Source organism: Corvus kubaryi, unplaced genomic scaffold (genome assembly GCF_017639235.1).
Source record: "Corvus kubaryi isolate FWS band 111438036 unplaced genomic scaffold, C.kubaryi_AGA036_p1.0 split3-73, whole genome shotgun sequence".
Taxonomy (NCBI): Eukaryota; Metazoa; Chordata; class Aves; order Passeriformes; family Corvidae; genus Corvus; species Corvus kubaryi.
Window position 1 is genome coordinate 14,309,378 of NW_024582091.1, and position 24,748 is coordinate 14,334,125.

General features: G+C 39.9%; 1 protein-coding gene across 2 annotated transcripts in view; it reads right to left on the reverse strand.

Moving 5' to 3' along the window:
• The window catches only part of IBTK (inhibitor of Bruton tyrosine kinase), a 57,701-nt gene extending 33,349 nt beyond the window's left edge, over positions 1–24,352 (reverse strand). The window contains exons 1-11 of one of the 2 annotated variants that reach the window (XM_042016696.1): positions 24,147–24,352; positions 15,959–16,626; positions 12,572–12,668; positions 12,112–12,236; positions 11,155–11,265; positions 9,745–9,915; positions 8,484–8,601; positions 6,562–6,742; positions 5,220–5,343; positions 1,090–1,267; positions 219–393 (exon numbers count right to left, since the gene is read on the reverse strand). In XM_042016696.1, the coding sequence (XP_041872630.1) occupies positions 219–393; positions 1,090–1,267; positions 5,220–5,343; positions 6,562–6,742; positions 8,484–8,601; positions 9,745–9,915; positions 11,155–11,265; positions 12,112–12,236; positions 12,572–12,668; positions 15,959–16,282 (1,604 nt within the window). In that variant the 5' untranslated portion in view covers positions 16,283–16,626; positions 24,147–24,352. The remainder of the gene's footprint in view (positions 1–218; positions 394–1,089; positions 1,268–5,219; positions 5,344–6,561; positions 6,743–8,483; positions 8,602–9,744; positions 9,916–11,154; positions 11,266–12,111; positions 12,237–12,571; positions 12,669–15,958; positions 16,627–24,146) is intronic. The other variant, XM_042016695.1, reaches the window with a different exon arrangement.
• Between the last annotated feature and the right edge of the window lie 396 nt (positions 24,353–24,748).

Here is a 24,748-nt window from a genome sequence, read left to right on the forward strand (position 1 = left end):
ATAAAACATCAGTACTGCCTATTATTATGCAAATATATAAGCTGAGGCCTTTGGGTAACTTCAACATAATTACTAAGAAGTGCTATTCTCTAGCAATATGGATAACCATATTTACTGTGACTTCTCTATGAGCCAAAAAACAGTTTAGAAAAGAATGATTCAATCGCAATAACACACAGAAAAGGGAAAAATTACAGCTGTTGTTATTTTTAATATACCTGGTTTTAGGATCTGACTGTAATACAGCAAAATTACAGCCGCTAGGATCAGTGGCAATACTGACAGCTCGGTGGACAAATGTCAGCTTCTGAAGTCGAATTCTTTCATACACACTGGTTGTGTCATGTTCACAAGACACATCACATGAAGGATGCTGAAGGCTTGATACAAGTTCTGTAAAAAAAAAAAAAAGGAAGTGAATACACATCACAGAAAGATCCTGCTAATTAAAATGCAACCAATACACGAAAAAGACAAGACTATGACTTCTGTATGTCCTTTGATGGAGTAATTGAGTAAGACTAAATCATGCTGAAGACTTCAGCTTGCTTATTTACAGAATATATAGGAGGAGAGCTGAGAGTTTCACTTAAAATCTTGTCCTGTATGAGACAGATATGTTCCTTCCAGAAAAACAAACCATCAGGACCTACTTTCAGCAATATGAGCCAAGTTAATAAGGTGGAAGTTGCTTTGGACCCTGTATTGTGCCCAGATAAGGGGAGTGGGAAACAGGTTTCACAGACTTAGCAGTGGAAGCAATTATATGCTCCTACTTTTACTCAATACCAATTCTCTTAGGACTCATCATCTAATATGTGACAAGACCATTGCACTAGACCCTTGTGCTACTATTACTCTTCAGAAGTACTTTTCTTTACAGAAATCTCCACCTAAAGGTTAACTGAAAGCTGCAAAGTAAATCTCAGTATTACTGAGGAAGAGTACAGCAGCAGTCAGAGCTAAGAACTGTCAGTCACAGAGGAAAGAACAAACTCACCACATAATACTGATAGAGACTGTAAAGATTCAATTAAACTTTTTTATTGATTTAAAGTATTTAAAAACCACTAAGAAATCACAGCTAACCTTTCTTTTCTGAGCTTTTTTTCCCTTCTTCCAGCCATTTCCCCGTAAAGGCTTCACCATCTTGTGTCACAAACATTATTTCATTCCCATTTAATGCAACATCAGACATGAAGACTTGCCGGCCATACACCCAACGACACTGCTTCATGGAGTTGTTAGATGACTTCCAACAAAACACCTACAACATCAAATTTTTAAAGAAAGAAAAGATCTTCACATCATATAAAAGCAATTACATATTACACACTACTTTTTTAAACACATCTCAAAGTTGCATATAAAAGGAGAAAGACATTCTTCAAAATTTTAGGATAAAGTGTTATGAGCACCTATCAGAGAGAATCTACAAGGAAAAGAGAAAATCTATTGTGATATTAAGATCCATTTGCTCATGAAGGGCATTTGAAAAGCTTCTCCAAATATTCAAATATCTTCACAGCAGTCATCCATAGGACAGGTTTCACTGACAACTCAACAAGGACAGTAAAAGGTGTCAAGTTAAGAAACAAGTTTTATCTAGTTCTTAATTTACAGATTTGTCCAACTGGTTTGCTTATAAATCAGACAAAATTCAAAGCTAGCACACTGGAAATTTAAACCATTTCCTGTTAATTGTTTGACAATAAATCTCAAATTTCTCTGTACCAGTCAAGGTTTGGAAAGGAGATCATGACCAAATGCAAACTTTAAAACCTTCAGGAATATGAAGCACAGCAAGACACCAACAAGGTATACTGTACATGTCTGAAAGACAGCCCCAAGCAAGGTAAAGCCCAAATGTGGCATTAGCAGTGCTAACTAAAGTCAGGCTTTCATTTTCTCTCACTGAAGGACCTGCACAGAGGGAGGCAACAAAAGGAGTTGAGTAACTTATTTCCTTTCTCCTCCCTACAAATCACAGAATGGCTGAAATTGAAAGGGATCTCTGGAGGCTGTCTAGTCCAACTCTCTGCTCAAGCAGGACCACCCAGAGCCAGCTGCCCAGGAGCATGTCCAGACAGCTTTTGAGTATTTCCAAGCACAGTGATTTCACAACCTTAACTGGCAACCTGTGACAGTGCTGGACCACCCTCTGTGCTTCCTGATACTCAGATAGAGCCTCCTTTATTTCAGTTTGTGCCCATTGCCTCTGGTTCTGGTTCTGGCTCTGGGCACCATTGAAAAGAGCCTGGCTCTATCTTCTTTACATCTTCTCTTCGAGTATGTATATACAAGATTCCCCTTGTGACTTTTATTTTCTAGCCTAAACAGTACTCCCTTAAAGAAAATGCAATCAAGCCAGACCAGGAATTACAAGTGTTAAGATCCCATCCTGCTTCTTACTCAATAACTTATAATGCCTGAAAGCACTAAAGATTCCAGTACTTGTCAGTATTCAACATGGAAAGATATGAAATGTACACGGACATAGTTCCTCTGATGCAGGAAGATCAAGTAGTTGTTTACTTCCAAAGCAGTGTCCCAAAGATGTTGAAGGGGCACTACCAATACTACAGATGCTAGAGGCTACATGCCACGTGATCAAATACTGAATTGAAAGCTTATAATCTCTGAGACAACTAATGACATAATGAAAAGATACGATCATCTCAAAATGTAATTCAGCCAAATTCAAGGAAAGAAAAGGAAATAACCACATTTCCCCTTATTTTGATATACAAGCTCAGTTTTTAACATTCTTTAAGAAGGCATTTTAGTAGAAAAAGCTTCTTTGTAAACACCACTAGATGGCAGTGAAGTTGAGATCTCCCAGTGAGCAGATCGAGAAAAAGAATTTTTTAGAGTCCTGTAAACCAGTACTTAAAAAAGAGTAAGGGGAAAAAACCAATAAATTCACCACGGCATTCCAATTCTAAGACAATACAGCATCTACATTTAACAGTAAATACTAAATGATTCACCAGGTTTAGGTGCAACATTTTGACAATAAAGGGGACATTTCATCTACAAACAGCCGTGTTTCAGCAAAGGCTCTAAAACCTCAATTCCAGAGACTACTTCTGAAAGTTGTAAAGGTACCTGGGGTAAGTGGGGTGATAGGCGAGATAGGAAGAAAAAAAATATCAACAAAAAGAACCTTAACCACATACACTAATGTGTATGTAAAAACAAAGTTTACACCTTCACTGAAAGGCATTAGAAGTCCATAGATTTAAAAATTAACTACTGCACATTAGTTTTGTAATCTTCCCATGGCCCTAAAAAAAAACAAAATCACCAGCAGCTGTACAGAAAAGAATTGACTGGGGAACAATAAAAAGAACTTTTTCAAATACATGAAGGGCAATAGGCAGTGCAAAAATAACATCAGCCCATCACAGGGCGAGGACGGTCACCCCACAAACAGGGACAGAGACAAGGCACAGGTGTTCAACACATTCTTTGCCTCTGTCCTCAACAAGGGGGTCTCAGTGCCCTGAGCTGGAGGACCATGACTGCGAGAATGATCAACTCCCATTCAACCCTGAGACTGTGAAGGATCTGCTGCTCCAGCTGGATCCCTGCAAATCTATAGGGCCTGATAGGATTCATCCAAAAATCCTCAAAGAGCTGGCTGATGTCATCGCAAAACCACTCTCAATGATTTTTGAGCAGTCTTGGAAATCTGGAGAGGTCCCAGCTACTGATAAATGCTGTTCCAGTTTTCAAGAAGGGCAAGAAGTAGGACCCCACACTCTACAGGCCTGTCAGTCTCACTTCAGTGCCTGGTAAAGTTACGGAGAAGATTATTCTGGGAGGTATTGAAAAACACCTGAAAGACAATGCAGTCACTGGTCACAGCCAGCACGGCTTCATAAGGGGAAAGTCCTGCTTATCAAACCTGATTTCCTTTGATGACAAGGTAACCCACCTAGCTGACCAAGGGAAGCCAGTTGATGTCATCTTTTTGGATTTCAGCACAGCTGTTGATAATGTCTCTCACAGGATCCTTCTGGACAAAATGTCCAGCACACAGCTGGATAAACACAGCATGGGATGAGTGAGCAACTGGCCCATGAGTTGGACACAAAGGGTTATAGTGAATGGAGTGACATCACACTGGTGACCTGTCACTACTGGGGTTCCACAGGGCTCCATCCTCAGTCCTGTGCTCTTCAGCATCTTCATAAATGATTGGAGGCAGGACTGGAAGAGATACTAAGCAAGTTCACAGATGAAATAAAACTGGGAGGAGCTGCTGTCTCCCTCCAGGGTAGGGAGGCCCTGCAGAGAGACCTCCACAAATCAGAGGGCTGGGCAATCACCAACCACATGAAGTTCAACAAGCGAAAGTGCCAGATTCTGCACCTGGGATGGGGCAACCCTGGATGTACAGACAGAGCAGGGAATGAGATGCTGGAAAGCAGCACCATGTAAAGGAACCTGGGGGTCCAGGTCAATGGCAAGTTGGATACGAATCTGCAGTGCCCTGGCAGCCAGGATGTCCTGTCCAAGTGTGTCCTGGGGGGCATCAGGCACAGCATCACCAGCTGGGCAAGGGAGGGGATTGTCCCGCTCTGCTCTGCACTGGGGTGGCCTCACCTCGAGTGCTGGGGGCAGTTTTGGGTGCCACAATGTTAGAAAGACATTAAACTGTTAGAGAGTGTCCAAAGGGGGGCAACAAAGATGGTGAAGGGCCTTGAGGGGAAGCTGTGTGAGGAGCAGCTGAGGGCACTTGGCCTGTTCAGCCTGGAGAAGAGGAGACTGAGGGGAGACCTCATTGCAGTTACAACTTCCTCATGAGGGGAAGAGGAGGGACAGGCACTGATCTCTTCTTTGTGGTGACCAGTGACAGGACCTGAGGGAATGGCCTGAAATTGTGCCACGGGAGGTTTACTGCAAAAAGATTCTTCACCCAGAGGGTGGTTGGGCACTGGAACAGGCCTCAGGAAAATGGTCACAGCACCAAGCCTGAAAGAGTTCAAGAAGAACTTGGACAATGCTCTCAAGCACCTGCTGTGACTCTTGGGGATGGTCCTGTTTAGGGCCAGGAGCTGGACTTCATGATCCTTGTGGGTCCTTCCAACTCAGCATATTCTGTGATTCTGTGAAATTGGTTATTTTCTGTGCATGATTTTGTCCTGTCTTATGTTTAAAGTTTGATTAACCACTATGCTGCCTGCCATATAATTATAATTATGACAACTTACTCTTCCAGCTTCATCCAGTGCCAGAATGCAAGTCTTCTGACCCCCATTTTCTTTAAGATGCTGGGTATCTACTTTATATTCCAAATATCCTCCACTGACAAGAACTTTTTTAAGGTTCAGCTGTCTGAAAGAACACAAAAGGTTAAATTAGTATTTCCCTATTGTGTACTTATGTTAGTTCTATGACAGTTACCTTTTTCATTTAGACAAGCAGTAAAATAATGTAATTGAGACAGTGAAATGGAAAAATTACTTATGTTTAGTTTCACCCTACTGGTACTATTAACATAACTGATAATATTATAGCAGACTATACTTTTTGCTTGTTTTTAAGTATATCACATTGTATATCTAAGTTCTTCAAAAAATTCCATGAGTGAAAATCAGTAAATGATATATTTGATTTCATCAGTACAAAAATTTAATCAGTTATTTGTATTAAAAGATCTATCCTATCTCAGCAGGTCATTTCTCAGGAGTTTGCTAGGTTTGGTTTTTAACTGATCAAAATTCAACTCATTATCTTTTCTCAGTTGCTTAGTAAAAGAGCACAGGACACTGCATTAAGTTTCTACAAGTGTCAACACTTTCACTTACCACCATGTAGAAATGAAGTATAAAATAATCATTAAGCTATAATATGTCAATAAATACTGTTAGAATTTGAAGTGAAGCTGAAAAACTAGGGAGGAGTTAGCTGGGCAAAATCAAATCTAAAAAAATTTATTCTAATCTGTTATTGCAAACTAAGTAAAAGAGAACAGGATTAAATAATTTCCTAAATTCATGAGTCAAAAATCCAGCTTCTTCAACAGGTTTTATATCCATATATATGGACCAGATGACTTTACAAGGTCCTTCTTGCAACCTAAATTACCCTTTATAACATACTGTATCTACACATTAATTATGAAATTCAGATCCCAATTTACTGATTCAAAATCATAACAACATAAATAAACAAAACAGCAGATCTTCAGTGTCTCTACCAAGATGCACTTAAACAAATTAAGGCTAACAGAGGAAGAAAAAATACAAGTTTCAATGTTTTTAAACTTATGGCACAAAATATTTCCTCCTAATGTGTTTTTTTAAATATCTTTGGTAAACAGCAAGTGGCACCTTAGCCTCTTGTAAAAAAAAAAAAACAAACAAAATGAAGAAACAAACAAAAACAATAGCCCTAGTTCATATGAAAGAACTACAAATGAGGAGAACATAGGGCACCACTGCATTTTCTGTAATTTATGCACAAGAATCTTTAAAATATCTTGCAAGTATACAACTACAGTGAAATCTTCACCTATTGTTCTTCATGACAGATTAGAAAAGTAACACATACTTTGAAGCTATCTTTTTGCACTGATAGTCTGCAAGTAAATAAATATCTCCTCTTTCAGAAACACATACTGTAGCGCCATCACTTGCAGAGACCAGGGACACAGAGAGGTCTTTATGGTGTAGAGCAGAGACTTGGCGAGGTGCAGTTACACATTTTTCTCCATTAGGATCCAGCAGATAACCTAAAAAAAACAACATACCACAAAAACATTATTTGCCATTCCATACATTGTGCAATTAAAGGATACTTTGCTACACTACTTTGAAGAACCTCTAAATTCCAAAAGATTTTTGGTAGGATAATTCATCTTCAAAATACTTAAACAGATGAGACCCACCACACATACTCGATAGTTCACTACAAACACCCAAAAACCAAGATCTGATACATAAAAATGAAGTAAGGCATATTTTACAGGGAAGCTATTTAATGTGGTGGCAGTGCTTTGATTCCAAAAAAAGAATATTTATTTCATCATATGACAATTCAAGATAGTAGAAATACTGTAACACTGGCATAAAGTACAGATTATTTCAGACATTGAAAGACAAATATAAGCTTGTCAAAAAAATTACTCTAAGTGCAGGTAAGCATGAAGGCAGCAGTTACATGAAACAGAAAAGGTTGGAGCTGTAACACAAGATCTCTGAAAACATTTAAAAAATAGAATAAAAACAGGCCATTGCTACTCTGTTGCAACAAGAAACCTGACATCAGGACTCTCACACACAGTATAATCCTGTTTTGTGTGCAGGGCACTTACGCCTGCACCACAAAGCGGAGCAGAACAAGCAGCAGAGCTACCTCTACCTGGAAGCAACCCTGACACAGGACAATGTAGGGTTGTGCTCAAATGTCTTATGTGGGCAAGGTTTAACACCACAGGTCTACCATGGTGCCCAGCTGACACAATATCACTTAGGAGTCAATTACTGTCTCTCTGTGGTACTGCACTGGGCCATGTGCTAGCCAGAATAATCCCAACAACACAAGCAACTACAAAAAAAGCTTATATGACGGGTGCATATAAAAAAAAAAGACAAAAACAAACAACAAGAAGATATTCATTAGTAAGGTATTTCTCTGACAAAGGCAAGTTTTTTCACATACCTTTGACACCTTAAAAAAAATACACAAAAAAAGCTGGAACCTGAGGCCAGAGCTGATGCAGATTAAGTACCAAAGATAGCTAACAGTTTTGTTTGCACATAGACACAAAACTGCAAAAATGCAAATCCAAACCAATATAGCAATACCTGTTTATTAAAAAAGATAAAAGCAATTAAAATGTCCCATTCATACAACAAATCAAGTTCACTATTTGGTAATATTATTATTAATAAGTTCTTTCTTGACTTCAGAATAATACAGAGTTAATTGAAGAGTCTGGTAATGGTATTGCTGAAAAAAAATCTAGATATAGGCAAGTTATTTCACTTTAAAAAGTTAGTATGGAAAAAGTTATCAGTATCATGTTTGCAGTGCTTGATGAAAGAAGGACATAAGCAGGAGAGCTGAAGGCTAGTTTATAATTTATTAAAGGCAGTGCCAGCCAGATTGCTGGAAGGAGACAAGCATGCCTTGGAGTAACTTCCAACACAAACAGCAACATTATGTTTCCTTAAAGTCTCTAGAAGCAGGACTGTACAAGATACATGGAAGGTAAAAGTTATAAAGAGTTCAAATGAGAGCTAAATCTGACTAGCTCCTATCATCTCAAAATGTGAAAGTAACTGGTAGGAATGAAAAATATTCTTTGAAAGAAGTGTGAAGGGATGATGTCATCAGATTGGTTTAAAAAGAAAAAGACAGAGGAAAAAAAAGCTTCACCCAGGCTTCTGTTCTAAGAAGCAGATGACAGGTTAAGCATGAACAACATCTTTCAATGGCTGGGTTTTACTTTCGGAACGCTTCTACCTTACCTAGTTGGCCGCCATTCAGCCCCATGGTATACACTGCTTCCTTAGTCCATAGCACTGTATGGAATCTGCCTGCAGCCACTCCAATCACCATTCTACCTTTCAGGTTTTTTGCCTGAACCTAAGCACAAATCCAAAGTACATCTTAATATTAAGTAGCAACAGGTGAATTTCACATGTACAAACTTCTGACAACATTTAACTCCTAATGTCAGTAAGAACAACGCACTAATATCAATCCAAATACAGTCTAATAAATCAGATTATTTCAGAAGTTTGTCAAGTGGGGCACTATTGCAATAATGACAAAAAGAACTAAACTTTTTGTTTCCAATCAGAACTGGAATCAAGTCTCCTTAGGCTGTCTTCATACGTAAGATGCTGAACAAGACTGAACAGGACATGCATAGCACAGCCACAGAAGACTCAGGTGCTGCAAAATGTCAGCTAGAAGTTTAAAAGTTTAAAGTCCTAATGGCCTAAACACAGTGCAGAACATGACACGACTAATCCCACACTTCACATTTAACTTGATTTTTCCAGATTAAGATGATAAAATCAAAGCAAATACTGCGGCTATAGAGCTGTCATTACACTGTTGAAGAACACATGGTACCCCAAAACACTATCCTGTTGCATTTTGGCCAATCATTCTTTTTTACTTTCAAACACTGATAATGCAGTGTTCTTCTACTTCGGATGAAGGTTCCTTTCAACAAAAGGTAATGTAAAGCTTCTTTACTTACAAAAAAGATTAAATTTAGAGATTAAGCATAGGAATATAGTTAAGTTGCTGATGCCCATACCCCCTCTTCCCTGTCACTACTCTTCCCAAAGCACTGACTCCAGTGCTTCCAGCAAAGGACATAATGATAAAACCCTGAGAGCCATCATCCACTGATTCAAAAGGAGTTAAGAGCATGAATCTCAAGTGATACCTACCTATTAAATCTACATCACTTCAGCTACAGAACAATTTGGGGAAGAGAGAAGAAAAGGGTTTTGGCAATTTTACCTTGTATCATACTTCACGCTACAAATTTTGGTATTTTTCAGGTTACAAATGAAGACATTCATCAGAACACAGTTAAGATCTGAGATGTCTGAAAACACAGAATCAAGATTTATCTGAACTCACATTAAACTTTGCTATTCTGAAAAAGTTTAGAAGTTATTTTTATAATCTTCACATTTTACTTTCTGTTAAAAAATAAACTAAAGCAACACCACCAAACCATTAAGCTTTGACTGATGTTATTTTTACCTGTCTAGGAACACTGCAATTAGAAGGAGGAGGAAGAATACCCAGTTGATGGAAAGTGTTCAAACCAAATGTGTAAACATATCCATCTTCTGTTAAAACAACAGTATGATCCTTAGCTGCAGCTATCTGGGAGCACTGATGACCAGTTAAGCCTTCCACAAGTCTTGGAACCTGAATAAGAAAAAAATAAAATTGATATAAAAGCATACTGGTTTGTTATTAACCAGTGGCCATCTATGAAACTGAAGTTACACCAACAGAAAGTCATGACCAAATATTGAAATAAAGATAAAATGCCTTTGAACACACAACACATTCATTAACATAACAACTACATTCAATGCAGTAAGATGAATTACTTTCATTTGAAATGCCATCAGGGAAATGTCCTTTGCTATCAGGGGAGACGAATTTTAAACTACCTGTTCTGAAATTAGATTGGAAACTACATCTTCAGGACAGCTGAACAAATATTAACTATCACCTCTTGCTTTTCTTTTTAAATACCATGAACACCAAAGCTATCTCCCTCCAACACAGGATAATCTTAATAAAATTTCACAGAATAAGGAAGCAGCTCTGTATTGTTGACTCTTCATGTACTCTAGCGTGAGTTCTCCTTTATTCAACTATGTAACATCACAGTTTCGAAAAGAAATTTGAAAAAAAAATCCTAATTTAACAGAATTATTTTCTTCAAAAAAAAGAAAATTTGAGCTCTAGTCTCCACTAATAGCATTCAGCAACAGAGTATCAAGTTCTGTCAGATACCTGATATTAGAAAATTTTAAAAGTTATTGCGCTGAAAGCTAAATGCACACTACCAGCTAGGATAAGATGCTTAAGTCTAAGAATTGTATTGTCATCAAATCTTAAGTCTTCTCAAATTTTAGTTTTGTGCATTGCAACAATGTACTATTCAAATGAAAATGATAAGTGAATTTTCACTTAATAGTTGCGTAAGTCTAGTAAAAAGCAACCCTACCATCCTTTTTTCTGCCACCACAGCTTCACAGTACTGCTGTTTCTCTGTGCTAGCTTTGGCCCTCATCAGAAGGCATCACAAACCTGCTTAAGGAGACAGCCCAGTCAAAAAACATTTGCTTCCACTTATCTAGCATCAGCTGGCCTTTAAATCAGCTCAGCCATAACACAAGTTTGACCACTGCATCTAGCTATCTTAAGTTAAACTATAATTAAATGCACGTTCCTCTACTCTCTGCCACCTCACTATTAGCACTGGAGAAGTTTTTCTATTACTTGGTGAGAAGCAAGGGCTTTGGTTTAAAATCAACAGCAAACTCATTTTGAAAGTACACTGATAGAAACTCTAATTCCCTTTTTAGACTTGCTGTTAGAAAGAAAAGAAACATCATGCTAGACTAAAAGAGATAACATAAAACTGCATACCAGGCATGTTTGTTCATCACCATGACCCAAGCGCCCTCCTTGTCCATGTCCACATGTATACACTTGACCTTTGTGGGAAAGGAACACAGAGTGGAATTTGCAGAGTACCACCTGAAAAAAGAGCAAAAAATGGATTGGGAAGAGGCAACGTAGGACAAATTAATTTTCCTGGATAATCTGAAAACACCTAAGTACTTTGTGAAGAAATTCTGCTTTAATAAAGATATGTTCATGAAAATACAAGAAAGATACTGGTATTAAATCACAGGGCACACAAAATACTTGCTCTAAATATATTATGTACTGCCTTAACCTACTTGAAGGGATCAACAGTTTCCGTTTATTACAATAAGATCAAGCATGGCCCCACAGGCTAACAGAAACTCAAAAGATTGAGTTTTAAGGTCCACAATGCTGCCTCAGAAGTGCCAAAGAAAAACATGTTAAGACTGCAGCACAGATTGCCTGCCCTGAATGTTTGCTCCAGTTGTACTTCAAACTTTCAAGTATTCTCTAACTGAAGTCCCAAGAAGTTATCAGAAACAAAGGTACTGCTACAGGAAATGTGCTTAACAGCACATGCTGCTTTGAACACAAGATGAATTTTAATTCAACATGTACAAAACACATTTATTATTCCACTTCAGTTCAATACCGGAGTTGCACAGGAAGTCAGCAGCTCAAAACAGTTACAGAAGTATCAAGCTTCTGAACATATTTAATGATATAGAAGCCATATATCCAAAGCAAATCATATAAAAACCCCTGTTCTCCCCACTGAAACAGAGAACCGCAATTTCATTAAAGGTGATTGGGATTGCAGGGAGGTAAGGAGGTGGGCAGAGAGCAGGCAGCAAAAACTGTTTTTTCCATGCAAATTTTCAACACTTGACAACTTCTTGGATACATTTTCCCCCTCACACACCCCTCACCAAGAAAGGTGCCTGCTAAGAATACCTGTTTGATATACACGCCATTCCGAGGAAAAAGGTCCACCAGTTCAGGATGATGTCTACCCTGTTGACCACCATGACCCAAAGTAAAATTTATATTGTTTCCCCAGGTATAGACTTCTGTGGGATCTGTAATGAAAAAGATCCTCCCTGAAGCTTGTAAATTTACCAGTATCGTGCACATTGACTTCAAAAAACAACAAGATAGTTGTTTCTATCTAAAAACTGAAAAGCTTTTTTTTACAATATTAAATGTTTTTAAAGTTCAGTTTTAGGTAAGATAAGGTGCCATGACAAAATATTCTAATAATATTGTACAGATGATCAACATTAGCATCAGGCATCTCACAATTTATGAAGTCCCAAGTAAAACCAGAAAATATTGCATACACTGGTACATACATTAATACATTGTTGAAAGAGATCTCACTGCAAAATACAAATTAGACTATTTTATTTCTTACCAGTTTTCTTGAACACCACATGGATAGGCCTATCTTTCATCACAAGATCCAGGGCTGATAAGCCTTCTTTATCCTGAACATACAAACTAACGCCATGCTGAAAGAGGAGAGGAGAAGAACTGAAGTTAATTTTAACTGCACGGTTTGAAGTAAACCAGGTAAACCTTTAAGGACCAAAACACATCTTTAACTGAAGTTTAATACTGATAAAAGAAAATCTTCAGATTTAAGTAAACTGTAAGCAAATCTAAAAAAAAAAACCACTGCAAATCTGTTCTGCCATGTATACATCTTGTTGATCTATTAACACGGATTTTATTGTCTCAACACTGACTGTGTAACAAAAATGTAACCAGCGAAACACAAAGGAAACAGATGTGAAGATAAAGCACTGACATCTAGGACTGGCAAGCATTCACCAAAAATGAATTTACCAGCTTCGAAGGACTTATTTTCTTAAACTGGCATTTTACAGAATCACAGCTAGGCAAGTGAGAAAATAAAACTACTATTACTTTGAAAACAACCAAAGAACAGAGTTTCACACTTGCTGAGAAAAGGCAAGAGGACACAAACAGCAACGAAAGAGAGCACTAGGAAAGATTCAGAGGCACAAAGCATGAATAGGTCATTCTTTTAGAACTTAGAAAGACACAGACAATCTCTGTAAATACCATTTTCTCAATACAAAACAGTGCTGCTACAGCAGCATTGGTTTCAGGGAGGAAGTCAAGCGTCATCAATCATTTCCCTAAAGGGAAGAACTCCAGATGTCCTCAAATAGAACCTAATGGCTAATACAGCTGTACCTGTGTACCTGAGTTCATGGCTAATACAAAGCAAAATCTTACAGAACCTCACACGTAAGAGGTAAACACATAAAATGCAACAACTTTCTTTGGAAAAACACTCGCCAGAAGAACAACATACATTCCTCAAATTATAAAGACAACCCCAGTGCAACAGGTCTGGGATTAACTCACCACATAACAGAAAAGACTGAGCTATTTTTACGACTTAACAGATAGCTGGATATTCTTCACCTTGGAAGTCATTTAAAATATTCACAAGCAGACAGAGGCTGCAGGGATATTCACGTGGTCTGAATTTGTGAAAACAAACTCCAATTGCTGAGCTGCAAATCTTGTAGTTAGATACAGTCTGAGAATAAGCCAAAACCGCCTCCAGCCCACAGAAGTCCATCATCCATGCTAGTTTAGGACCCCAGGGGCCGATTCTGGGGCTAGTACTGTTTAACATCTTGATTAACAACCTGGATGATAGGCTAGAGTGCTGCTCCCTCAGCAAACGTGATGATACAAGACCAGGAGGAGTGGCTGATAAGTCAGAGGGTTGTGCTGACATTCAAAGGGACTTTGACAGGCTGCAACAAAGGGCTGAGAGGAGCCGCATAAAGTTCAACAAAGGGAAATGCAAATCCTGGCCCTGGGGAGGAACAACCTGGTGAACTGGTACAGCTGGAAGCTGAATGACTAGAAAGCACCTTAGTGGAAAAGGACTTAGGGCTTCTTGTAGACCATCAGATGACCACAAGCCAGCAAGCTCAGAGTTAAGAATGGTGAAAGCATCCAAGGCTGCAGGTGGGAGTGTTGCCAGCAAGCATTACTCAGCACTGGCAAGCCACAGCTGGAGTGCTGGGTTCAGGTCTGGACTCCCAGACAGATATGGACATACAGGAGCAAGTTCAGCAAAAGACCACGAAAATAATGACTGGGGAATCTGACATTCAAAGAGAAGATGAGAGAGCTGGGATGCTTAGCCTAGAGAAGGTTTGGTATGGGGCAGGGGGACAGCATGCCTTATCATGCATAATAAATACCTGACTGGAGGAGGTGAAGCATTGGGATCACAGCGATACCCAGGGACAGAAAACGTGGCAATGGGCACAAACCAACATATAAGAAATTCTGTTTAAATCTAAACCACATTTTTACTGCACTGATAGTAAAACACTGGAACAGAGATGTTTGATGATCTGCTCAAAATCCAACTGGACACAGTCCTGGGCAACCTGCTCTAGCTGACCTTGCCTGAGCATGGGGGCTGGACTAAACAACCTTCAGAGACCTCTTTCCAGCTCAGCTATTTCATAATTATATTCTATAACCAGTTCCTGTTGTTCTTAATACCTTAAGAACATATCCTTTTTAAAACGCAGTACAGCAGACAGACTTCAGTTAAGGAACAGGAAGAGAGAGCACCCTCAATGAGCTGGGTTTTTTCTGCTTCTTAGAAGAGTATCAGCAGAGCTGGCTAGCAAAAACTCTCATTCACTTTATGTAACTGACACTGGGGAAAAGTAAAAGACATCAGGGAAAACCTGTACAGGCCTCCTGTAAGCAAATATTAAAGATACAGACACACACACATGCACTAGAGGACAGAATACTTTTTCATGTATCTTGTACACAGTTTCCAGTTTTCTAGAGAACAGACTCATATGTACAATGTTTATAAAAACATCTACTTTTGTCAAGTTTAATGAAAAAATCCCACTATGTAAGGGCATAGTACATGAAATACATATTTAACAGTTATCAGACCTCCACGAGTTAAAAAATACTGGATCCACCATCTTTTTGCTTAAAGTCTTGCAGAAAGCAGAGAGTTATGTCTACAACTGGCTAGTCACCGTAATTTTAAAAGACTGGATTCAAAATGGAAAATTCTCTGCCTTAAAAGGTCTGTTTTTAAACAACCCTTAACCACAAATATTTCATTTTCTCACATGGTTAGAGACCCTGAATATCTCAAACAAACATCTCTTCCCTTTGCTGTACTTGAGAAAGGAGGAACAGCAGGAAGATCAATCAAAATTATATACAACTTGCTAAGATGGGAAGAAATAGCAATTTTAAGAAAGGAATAAAGGGAACTGAGAAAAAGCTGTGGTTTAAAATACTAATGAAATGGAAATTCACTTAACAGAATACTCCATATCTTGAATTGCTTATCTCTTAAATGTAAGATTAATTTCTAATTGTAACTCCATTTAATCTTCCCTTATTTTATGTTCTCTAACATCAATTGATATAATCACTGCAGAGTCTATTTTCAGAGTATCTTTAGTCTGATCACTCTCTACTTTTACGATCCTGAGCCTGATATCATCCACACAAGCAAGTCTTCAAGGAAGCCCACAATTAATCAGGGATCCTTACTCAGTGCTGATCTCTGCATGGGCAAAGGCAGACATCTGTATGAACAGAGACAACCTTCAAGTAAATTAAGGCACTGCAATCTAAACACAGCATTAAGATAACCCTCAAGAGGCTTTCAGTCGAGTTTAAAAACACACTTTTACATAATCAATACAACTCTAAAAATTGTAGATGCCAAGGAAAACTACAGCTGCAAATCACTCACCTTCAGCAATGACAAAACACAATCAATGTATCCATAAAATATACTTCTGTGCAGAGCTGTCCATCCAGACTCTTTGTCTTTCGCCAAGAGATCCACTCCTTTGGTCTCAGCCAACCAGTCTAGCACACCTTTTTTGCCACAAGACGAAGCAAGATGTATAACGTTTCTACCAAAGGCATCTTTGATAGTTGCAGCATTGTAGCAGTAAGAAGAGAGAAAGGCCTTGATCTGGCCTTCACTTCCCCGGGTGACTACAGAAATAACATCCAAAGCATGCTGTAGAGATCGACACTTTGAAGTGCACTCTGGCATGTAAGAACTCATCTTCACTTCTAAAGCTGCTCTTCTCCTTAAGGGGAACAACCCTTAAGTGTATCAAGGCACTCCAATTCAGTACACAGCACAGTGCCTTAGAAAAATTGTAATTCCAAGGATGTAAATCCAAGTTTATTGAGCTGCCATTAGAAATCTTTGTACTGTTATGTTTGGCACTTGATCCAAATAAATACTTATAAATATATATTTTTAGAAGTCTTATTTCACCATCTTATATAACAAATATTCTTGTCCGTAGAAAATTCCAAAAGTGAACTACCTCTAGCGTGCAGAGGGGGATTCCCCCTCCACACCACCTTATTCTTCTAAAACTCCATAATTGCAAGGGAGACCTGAAAGAGAACAAACCAGAACAGATTAGTAAACAAAACCACTTTTCCCCAGCAACTATACCGATTTAACTGCATATCAAATCAGCAAGTACAGGACAAGACAATGTGACAAGGGCTGACTGACCTGCCCATGCCATCTGAGCTTATACTCAGACATTCAGTCAGCTTAAAAAAGCTTTACTCCCTTCCCCACCCCAGCCTCCAAAGGCACCTCCTACCTTTTTTTGACATAAACTGCTTAGGCTACAAGGTAACCTAGATCCAAAAAAGTTTCCTTTCCCAAGCTCAGGGTTCTCAGGACCCCAACTGTTTAGTGTCTAGCTGTATCATTACTTTGTGATCAGAAAGCAAGAACTGAACTAGAAGACTGAGCGAGGGGGAAGCCATCCACCAAAAAATGCCCCCAGCTGTTGAGCACACCTTGGCTAACAGAGGCATTGTTAGTAACATCCAGAAGGAAGGAGGGACCACCAGTCTTTACAGCCACTGCAATAGAAGAATTATGTCCTACTTTCTCTTCCCTGGCCCGAATGTCTACCCATGTCCCTACTAATTCTGTTCTGCAGAATCAACAGGAAGGATCCTCTCCACCACTCCCAGAGCTGCTCACAAAGGTGGGAGGGAGGACGGCATCAAAGCAAACAAAAGCAGCTTGTACAAGAGACGTGAATTCAGGCTGTTAGCACCCATGCAGGGCTAAGGTCTAAAGCTCCTGAAACAGGCAAAGAGAAATGAAGGTCTAAGTTGAAGAGGTAAAGGAAGAAGAAGGAAAAGGAAGCAAAAAATAAAATTCTTCGTGAAAGTATATTCATAGTCTGGGGCGTACAGCACTTCTGCTTAGCTTGTATGCTTATCTTCAGCATATCCATCTTTCCCTGGCATCCCTTTTCTCAGAAGTAAAGGAGGCCTGACAGAAGCACTCACCTAGCCTACAAAATGTGTGCAGTTATAGTCAGAATTGTCACAAGAAGTGCAGACTGCAGTATAAAAATCACACATAAACCCAGAAAACAGAAGAAGTGAACTACGTAAGTCACTACATACAACACTAATTTAATGTGAACTGCTAGTAAGTCCCCCAAAAAAATCACACTTCAGTCTCCCAGATGTTTCAAAGTGAGTGAAACAGTATTCAGTTCATGTTTTTGTTCGCTGCGCAAAACGTAAGTTAAAGTTGTTCTACCCATGAGTAAAATACTCCAAGAAAAGCTAAACAATGCCATCCTGAAAGACAAAGAAATAAAACTAAAAATGTTACCAAACCCTCAGAGTGGGAAATGGGGGAGAAGGGGGGGTTAAGACAGGGACACACAACAAAAAAATGCAACAAAACAAAACTCCTCCACCCTACTCAGCTTAGCAGTCATTATAAATGTTCACATCCTACTCCTTGACCCCAGCCTCATGGAAAAAGCCTGTTGAGCTTAGCTTCCATTGCTTTTCAGCCACTGAATGTATAATCATATTTTCTTAATATCTCTATTTGCAAAGACACATCAGAAAAATATGCTTTTATTTGAAAAAAGAAATCCCAGTCCTCCTCCTGTTTCAAGAATTATCATCAAGATTTCCATAAAGGTTCAAGCAATCAGTTTAGAGCAAACATTAGTAATGGAATCTAAACTTTCCAGAAAAGAAAAATTCCAATCCAAGACTATTCATTTAAATATCTCATAACACAGCTTTCAACAATTACTTTTCCACCTCATTCAGAAGGGTTAAAATACTCAGAATGCAAATCTACAGATCAGAAATTGTTCAGTGCATACCTTCAAAGCAACTTTGAAGAAGAAAAAGAGCGGGAAACTGAAGTAGAAAAAAAAAAAGCATTTTTATTCACTACAATTTAGTCCCTCATCCCTGACCAGGGCTAACATTCAGAAATCTTTCTGAGACTAGAACTGACCACAACTGTTCAGCCTACATTTGTCACAGCAAGCTTCAGTACACTCCATGGGGCATTTTCCAAACAACATACAAACTTCTGGAGTAAAACAAGAACTTTATCATATATGGGTGTGGACAGGTTTGAAAAAAAGCTCTGATTTCAAGAACAAAGCCTGACTTGTTGCTCCAATAAATCAAAGTGTGATAGGTAACTATTAGCGCACTCAGACTGCCAATGCATCAAACACCTTTTTAAAACTAATTTTAAAAAATTTAAATTAAAAATTTTAAAAATGTAATTTTTAAAAAAACCCAAATATTTGGAGATCTACAGGAAAAATTTATCAGATTTCATCAATATGACACTAGGCAATAAAATTATGTTGTGTAAGAAGCAAAAATTGTATGCATGCCTTGTAAAGCACATCTTAAATATAGCACATTGTTTAAACACTACTATTAGTGCTACACGGAAAACAAAGGTAAAAATAAAAAGAACATTAAGAAAAATCACTCAGGGGAGACATAAAATAAGGTTGACTAATCTGTTAGATAAACTGGTATGAAATGGCACCACCACCCAAGGAAGCAGTCCTGCTGTCCCCTGTGCCATACCTTCCTTTGTGCAGATACACACCTATCTAAGGCACTGAATTGCATCAGAAGATTATCCAGAAGGAAGCAAATCCTGAGACTTGTGTCATTATAGGAAAGGAACAGAGAGGCTAGAGAAAAACTCATTGAAAGCACCTGAGCTCTAGCCCGATCAAACACCAAAACAGCATGATAACAAATCAAACATTAAAAGAATAACAAGTCTGCTACTAGACAGAAATACAAGCCTGCCTGCCTTCCTCACACTAACTCCATCACAGTGACATTTACTGCAGCTATGTGAAACCTGACTCTGCTGAATTATTTCTTTATAAGTCATTCCAACCCAGCCTTTCTTTACTCTAAACATTACAAGACTAGATACTATATTAGTATATTGATATATACACCTTGAGCTTAAGGCAGAAGGCTGTAGATCAAGTTTTCACCTCTTCACAATTAAGACTGTCAGGCTGGTAACAAACCCTGTCACATTATAACAATATCTGAAGGAGGGCGGTAATCAGATCGGGCTGTTATACAAAGGAAGTCCTCATGAGACACCTTAAAACTTTCAAATTCTTAATTGAAGTTCAGGTCTGTGTGAAAACCTTTCTGCTGCCAAATGCTTACTTCTAGTATATGAAGTCCCAGCTGAAGAGTGAGCACCTAAAACAAGCACAAAACAGGAAGCACCAGCATTTTTTAAACTTTGAATTAAGATGATCTAGAACAGAGTGCCCTTTTGACTATGTGTTTACACTTTTATTTGCAGATATTTCTGTAGCCTTCTCTAGAACAAATCACATTCATGTTATAACATCAGGGTCTTCCTAATGTAATAATTAAGAGACATAAGCTAAATAAGGCTACAATATTTTTAACACTTTTATGATACAGTAGGTATTACCTGGAATCCAATCTATTTTTAAAAATTCATTCCTAATTAACATTTTATTATAGAAAAAAAATAACAAAAAATGAAAGAATTGGAGCAGTGTTCAGAGTATCCCAAAGATATTTTATTTCAGCAGCAAGTGGGTTTCTAACCCTCAGAGACATGAGCTGTCTATTATACATGTTCACAGCCCAGGAAAATTTAAAAGATTGCAACCAATTTGGAAGCAATTCTTTAGTAGCAAGAAAGTGTTTGTGGTATCTTGCCTCCTGCAAATGGGTAGGTAGAGCTGTCTCACTCAGCTCTCCCCCTCAGAGAAGGCAAAGCATCACTGCACCAGAGCTGTCAGACACCCTCCAAGGAGTGTCAGATGTGTCATCTGACCATAAGGAGGCAGAACTCCTACAGCTGAAAAAGCAGCTCTCTGCCTACTGTGGTTGCCTCAAAAATCTGTTTCTCTTAAGAAGTCACTACAAAAATCAAAGCCGTCACACCTCTCCTGAGTATGAAGTGAACAAAGATTCTACAAATACTTTGGTGACTAAGGATGATGGTGATAGATTTCATTTCCTGCAAACAGCAGACGGTAGACATGAAATCTCAACATTTGGGAAAAATGAAGCCTCCCACTGTGAAGTTCCAGAAACCTCTCTGTCTATCATATTCGCTACCAATGCATTCCCAATTTCCTCTTTTTCTAGAAAGTATTACCACAGAGATTGTGTGTTCTTGGCTCAGAGGTACAAGGAAACAACAACCAACCCTCACCTCATGGTTGGCAGTGTCAATGTAAGTTTCTGGCATCCAGCCTGATTTGATACTAGAGCTCCCATCTGTGGTCCTTCCAATTCTTCCTGATGAACGCCTATACTCGGGTATTAGATCTACCAAAACCTGGCTAACATGGATGTGGATACTGGTACCAAGACAGTGGCTAGCAGCTGCTGTTGTGGCTTTTTTCATTTAATACAGACAATGGTCTTATATGCAAATGAAAGAGAATACAGTAGAGATTCAGCTGCTCAGAATTCAGTGCCACTCAAAGGCAGGTTGCTGGGTTTGCATCTTCAATGTGCACTGCATTAAAGTAACTCAATTGTCAAATTAGTCACATGGCCCTGAAACCCATCCTCAGGCTGCTTTACTAAAAACATAATTCTCAAGACCTTGAAATAGGCATAACTTCATTCCATTCACTGCTTTTCTATTGGGCTTTATTAAATTATTTTTAAGTGTTACTAATTTCCCTAAATACCAGTTGCATCTAAAATGCACATGGTAAAAAATGACCTAGCTCCCCTAATTTGGCTCTCCTAAAACAGAACTAAGTAATGGTTTCTATTTTCCATATCAAAGAAGCCTAGAGCTTTCCTTGTCAATTCTAACAACATTCCTTTTAAAAAAGAATTAGTAAAAACATTATAGCTTTTCTGAAGGTACTGAATTAATTTCCTTTTCACTTTGATAATAAGTTGCTAAGGGAAGTGAAAGATGACTGGCAACGCCATACATTTCAGGAAGTCCATCCTTATAAGGGTATTGCAATATCTTAAATATTTCCAGTGTGGAATGAAAGGGGGTTGTTTTTTAAACAAGCATGCTGACATTTCTCCACATTGGTCCATTCACATTTGTTTCATAACATCACAAAAGACCTGTAACCATAACAGCACAGAAAATCCTGAAAATATTTGTACCCAAAGCAAACTTCACTACACAGACTACTTGATTAGTAAACTAATAAAAAAAGGCTTACAGAACTAAAGGCATGGGAATTTGCTATCATGTTACCACTTTTCCAAGACTTTCTGCTGACTATAGTCTTACCTAAAAGCAACTTTCACTAATACGTATTAAAGTAACAGTTTAGAATCTGACAAAAGTGACTAGAAAATTGAGAGTAGCAAAAAAACAGGCTTAGCACTGGCATTTAGCAAGATATCCTCAAGGAGACACAGATGAATTCCTAGATAAACAAAGCAAGTACACCGTTCAGGTACAGGTAGCACATTGTCCTAGCCTTTAAAGAACAGTTAGATTACTAATTCCTACTCAAATTACATATCCACAGATAGTTTAACCTGTTCAGAAATTCCTTGTACATTTGTTGAAGAATGGGCAAAAATCTAGGTTTTCCAATCCCTTGAACAGCAAATATATTTTATGGGGAGAAAAGTGATTGAATGTACAAGGAAAAACAGGTAAATCTAAGCTATGCAGTAGGTAAGAGTGGTTTAGCAGTCTGAAATTCCCATAGAGAAACCTTTAAAAAAAGCAGCTTCTTGACTATATAACAGGAGCATTGCAACATGAGACACAAAAAACAAGGGTTCTGCTCTTCTCAATGCACAAAACATCAGGTAGAGTCCTGCTTCTAGCTCAGACGGCAAGCTCTAAGAGAAGCAAGTAAGCAAGAGAAAAACTTGGAAAGAGACACTGGGATTCAGAATATTTATGGAACAACCCCTGAGTACAAGCAAATTGGATCTCTTTTCTCCTTCAGCTGTGGCTTCAGCAGACCCCCCAGAGCCTTTGAATAAGGCGTCTGTTACAGAAAGAAGAAAAATCAAAATTCCAGCCCATTTTACTCCTGACAGTGGGCAAAGTAGTCATTCGTTCAAATTTCATAAAAGATTCAGATTATAGGTCAGGAAGGATTTTCAAATGACAAATTGAATGCACATGAGGCTCTCAAAACAGGCTAGAGAGCAAGCAAAATGCTCAAGTTATAAATAAATGTCACCTACCCAGAAGCAAAGCTACGAAGGAAAACCAACTTGCTTTGAAAGACACCACATTCCACCATGCCCACTATGTCCCTTGGGCCATGGTAGATCCAAGCTGCTTCATTTACTGGGCTGGGGCCTCCATGCCACCACTTGGCACAGGTACACCCCAGCACAAGTGACCTTTAGAGGCTCTCTCCAGATTTCCTATAACTTCCTCCTCTGCAGTGACAACAGCATAATCCTTATCAGAATGAGACATTCAGCAATTGAACAACTCTAATTCAGCTGCTCCTAGCTGAGCTAAGCAGCACTGCCAATTAAAGGCTGACACGTCTGTCAAAAAAAAAGACCAAAGTACCATTGGTAGCTAAATTCAGCTACAAACGTCAGAGCGCATCTATTAGCTGGGAATCATAGTACATAAACAGTAAAGTGCAAAATACTGTGCTCAGCTCATCTAGAAATACTAGATTACTACTTCTGTTTAATAACTTAATACTGTTTAAAAAAATTAAAACATAAAGCGGTATAGACAGAAGTACAGTGAGTGCAGCTACAGTCACTTCCACAACCCATTAGGATCTTGCTATAGGCTTTATTGAAACAGAAAATGCTGAAGGGAAGTCAAACACAACAAACCACAAGTGTGCTCTAGAATTTCACCACACTTCAAATTTTATCCGATAAATCCATCAAGGACTTTTCCATCTTGGGAAAAACTGACATTTTTGAATTAACTGTGAACTTCTGGTACAGTTTTATTATAGACTACCCACACCAGATGTTGGTGGGCGATTACTCTTTTTTGTAAACCACAAGCTGTGATCTATTTCCACGAAAACAAGCAACTACACTGACCACATAACCAAAAAAAGAGTTGTATTTCGCCTAGGAAGACTGCATGGAAGTATCCTTTTAAGATAGCTGCGAGACCTCGGCTCTCCAGTGCTTACGCTGCTGGTCTAATCCAGCAGCACTGTGAGCTGCTACCAAAACCAAGCAAGTATCACCAAGAAGGCGAGAAACACGACAAGCTTTCCCTGAATCCACATCTAAGGAAACCTGTCAAGAGGCTGCGGCCAGTGTCAAGGCGGGGGAAGGTCTGAAGTGCTTCAGGGAGCCAGACAGACGCCAGGGGGAGGCAGAGGAGCAAGGGGCTACTCTGACTCCCACCACACCAGTCCACGTAGCCAGGGAGCGACGAGCGACACAAGAGACTTATTGACACAGGCGGCCGAGACACGAAGCCGCTCCCCTCCCATCCTACGTGGCCGGCTGCCCTTTACCCTCCGTGGCTGTCTTGCCCGGAGCTCTCCCCATTCCTTCAAGCCCCGCCGCCGCCGTCCCGACCCCTCCGACAGGACCCGTCCCCCGAGCGGCTCCCCCGCCGGACGCACCGGCCCGCCCCTCACCAGTCGCTAGATGAATGGGCTCGGGCGGGCAGGGCGGGACGCGCGCTGGGCAGCGCGGGGGCTCATCGTCAGTGACTCCGGGGCAGGGGCTGGGCCAGGCTGCGGCTGCTACGGCTGCGGCTGCTACCGCGACGGCTACGCCGGCGACAGCGACAGGCGACAGGCGGCAGGCGGGGCCCGCGGCTCTCAGCGGTGCGCACCGACAGCGGCCGCCGCACCCACGAAGAAGCGAGACACCGATTGGCCGGGGCGCCGCGCACCTCGCGCGCCGATTGGCTGCGGCTGGCGCCTCGGCCCCGCCCCCCGCGGCTGGGCCCCGATTGACTGACAGGCGGGGTCAGGGGGGCGAGGGGGCGGGGCCGGGGCGGGGCGGGTGTTGGTGGAGGTGCCGGGGTTGAAGGAAGGCGGCCGGCGGGGCGCGGGGCTGTGGGCGGGGGTAGGGGTCGTCGTGTCGGGCAAGGGAAGGGGCTGGAGTTAAGGGGAGAGCAGGGAAGCGGGGAGAGCTGAGGGCCTCCTTCTGGCACTGTGTCTTGCAGCGAAGAATGGGGATGGGTTTCTGGCAAGTTAACGCCTCCCTCCGGGAGGACTCGAAAGCAAGTAGT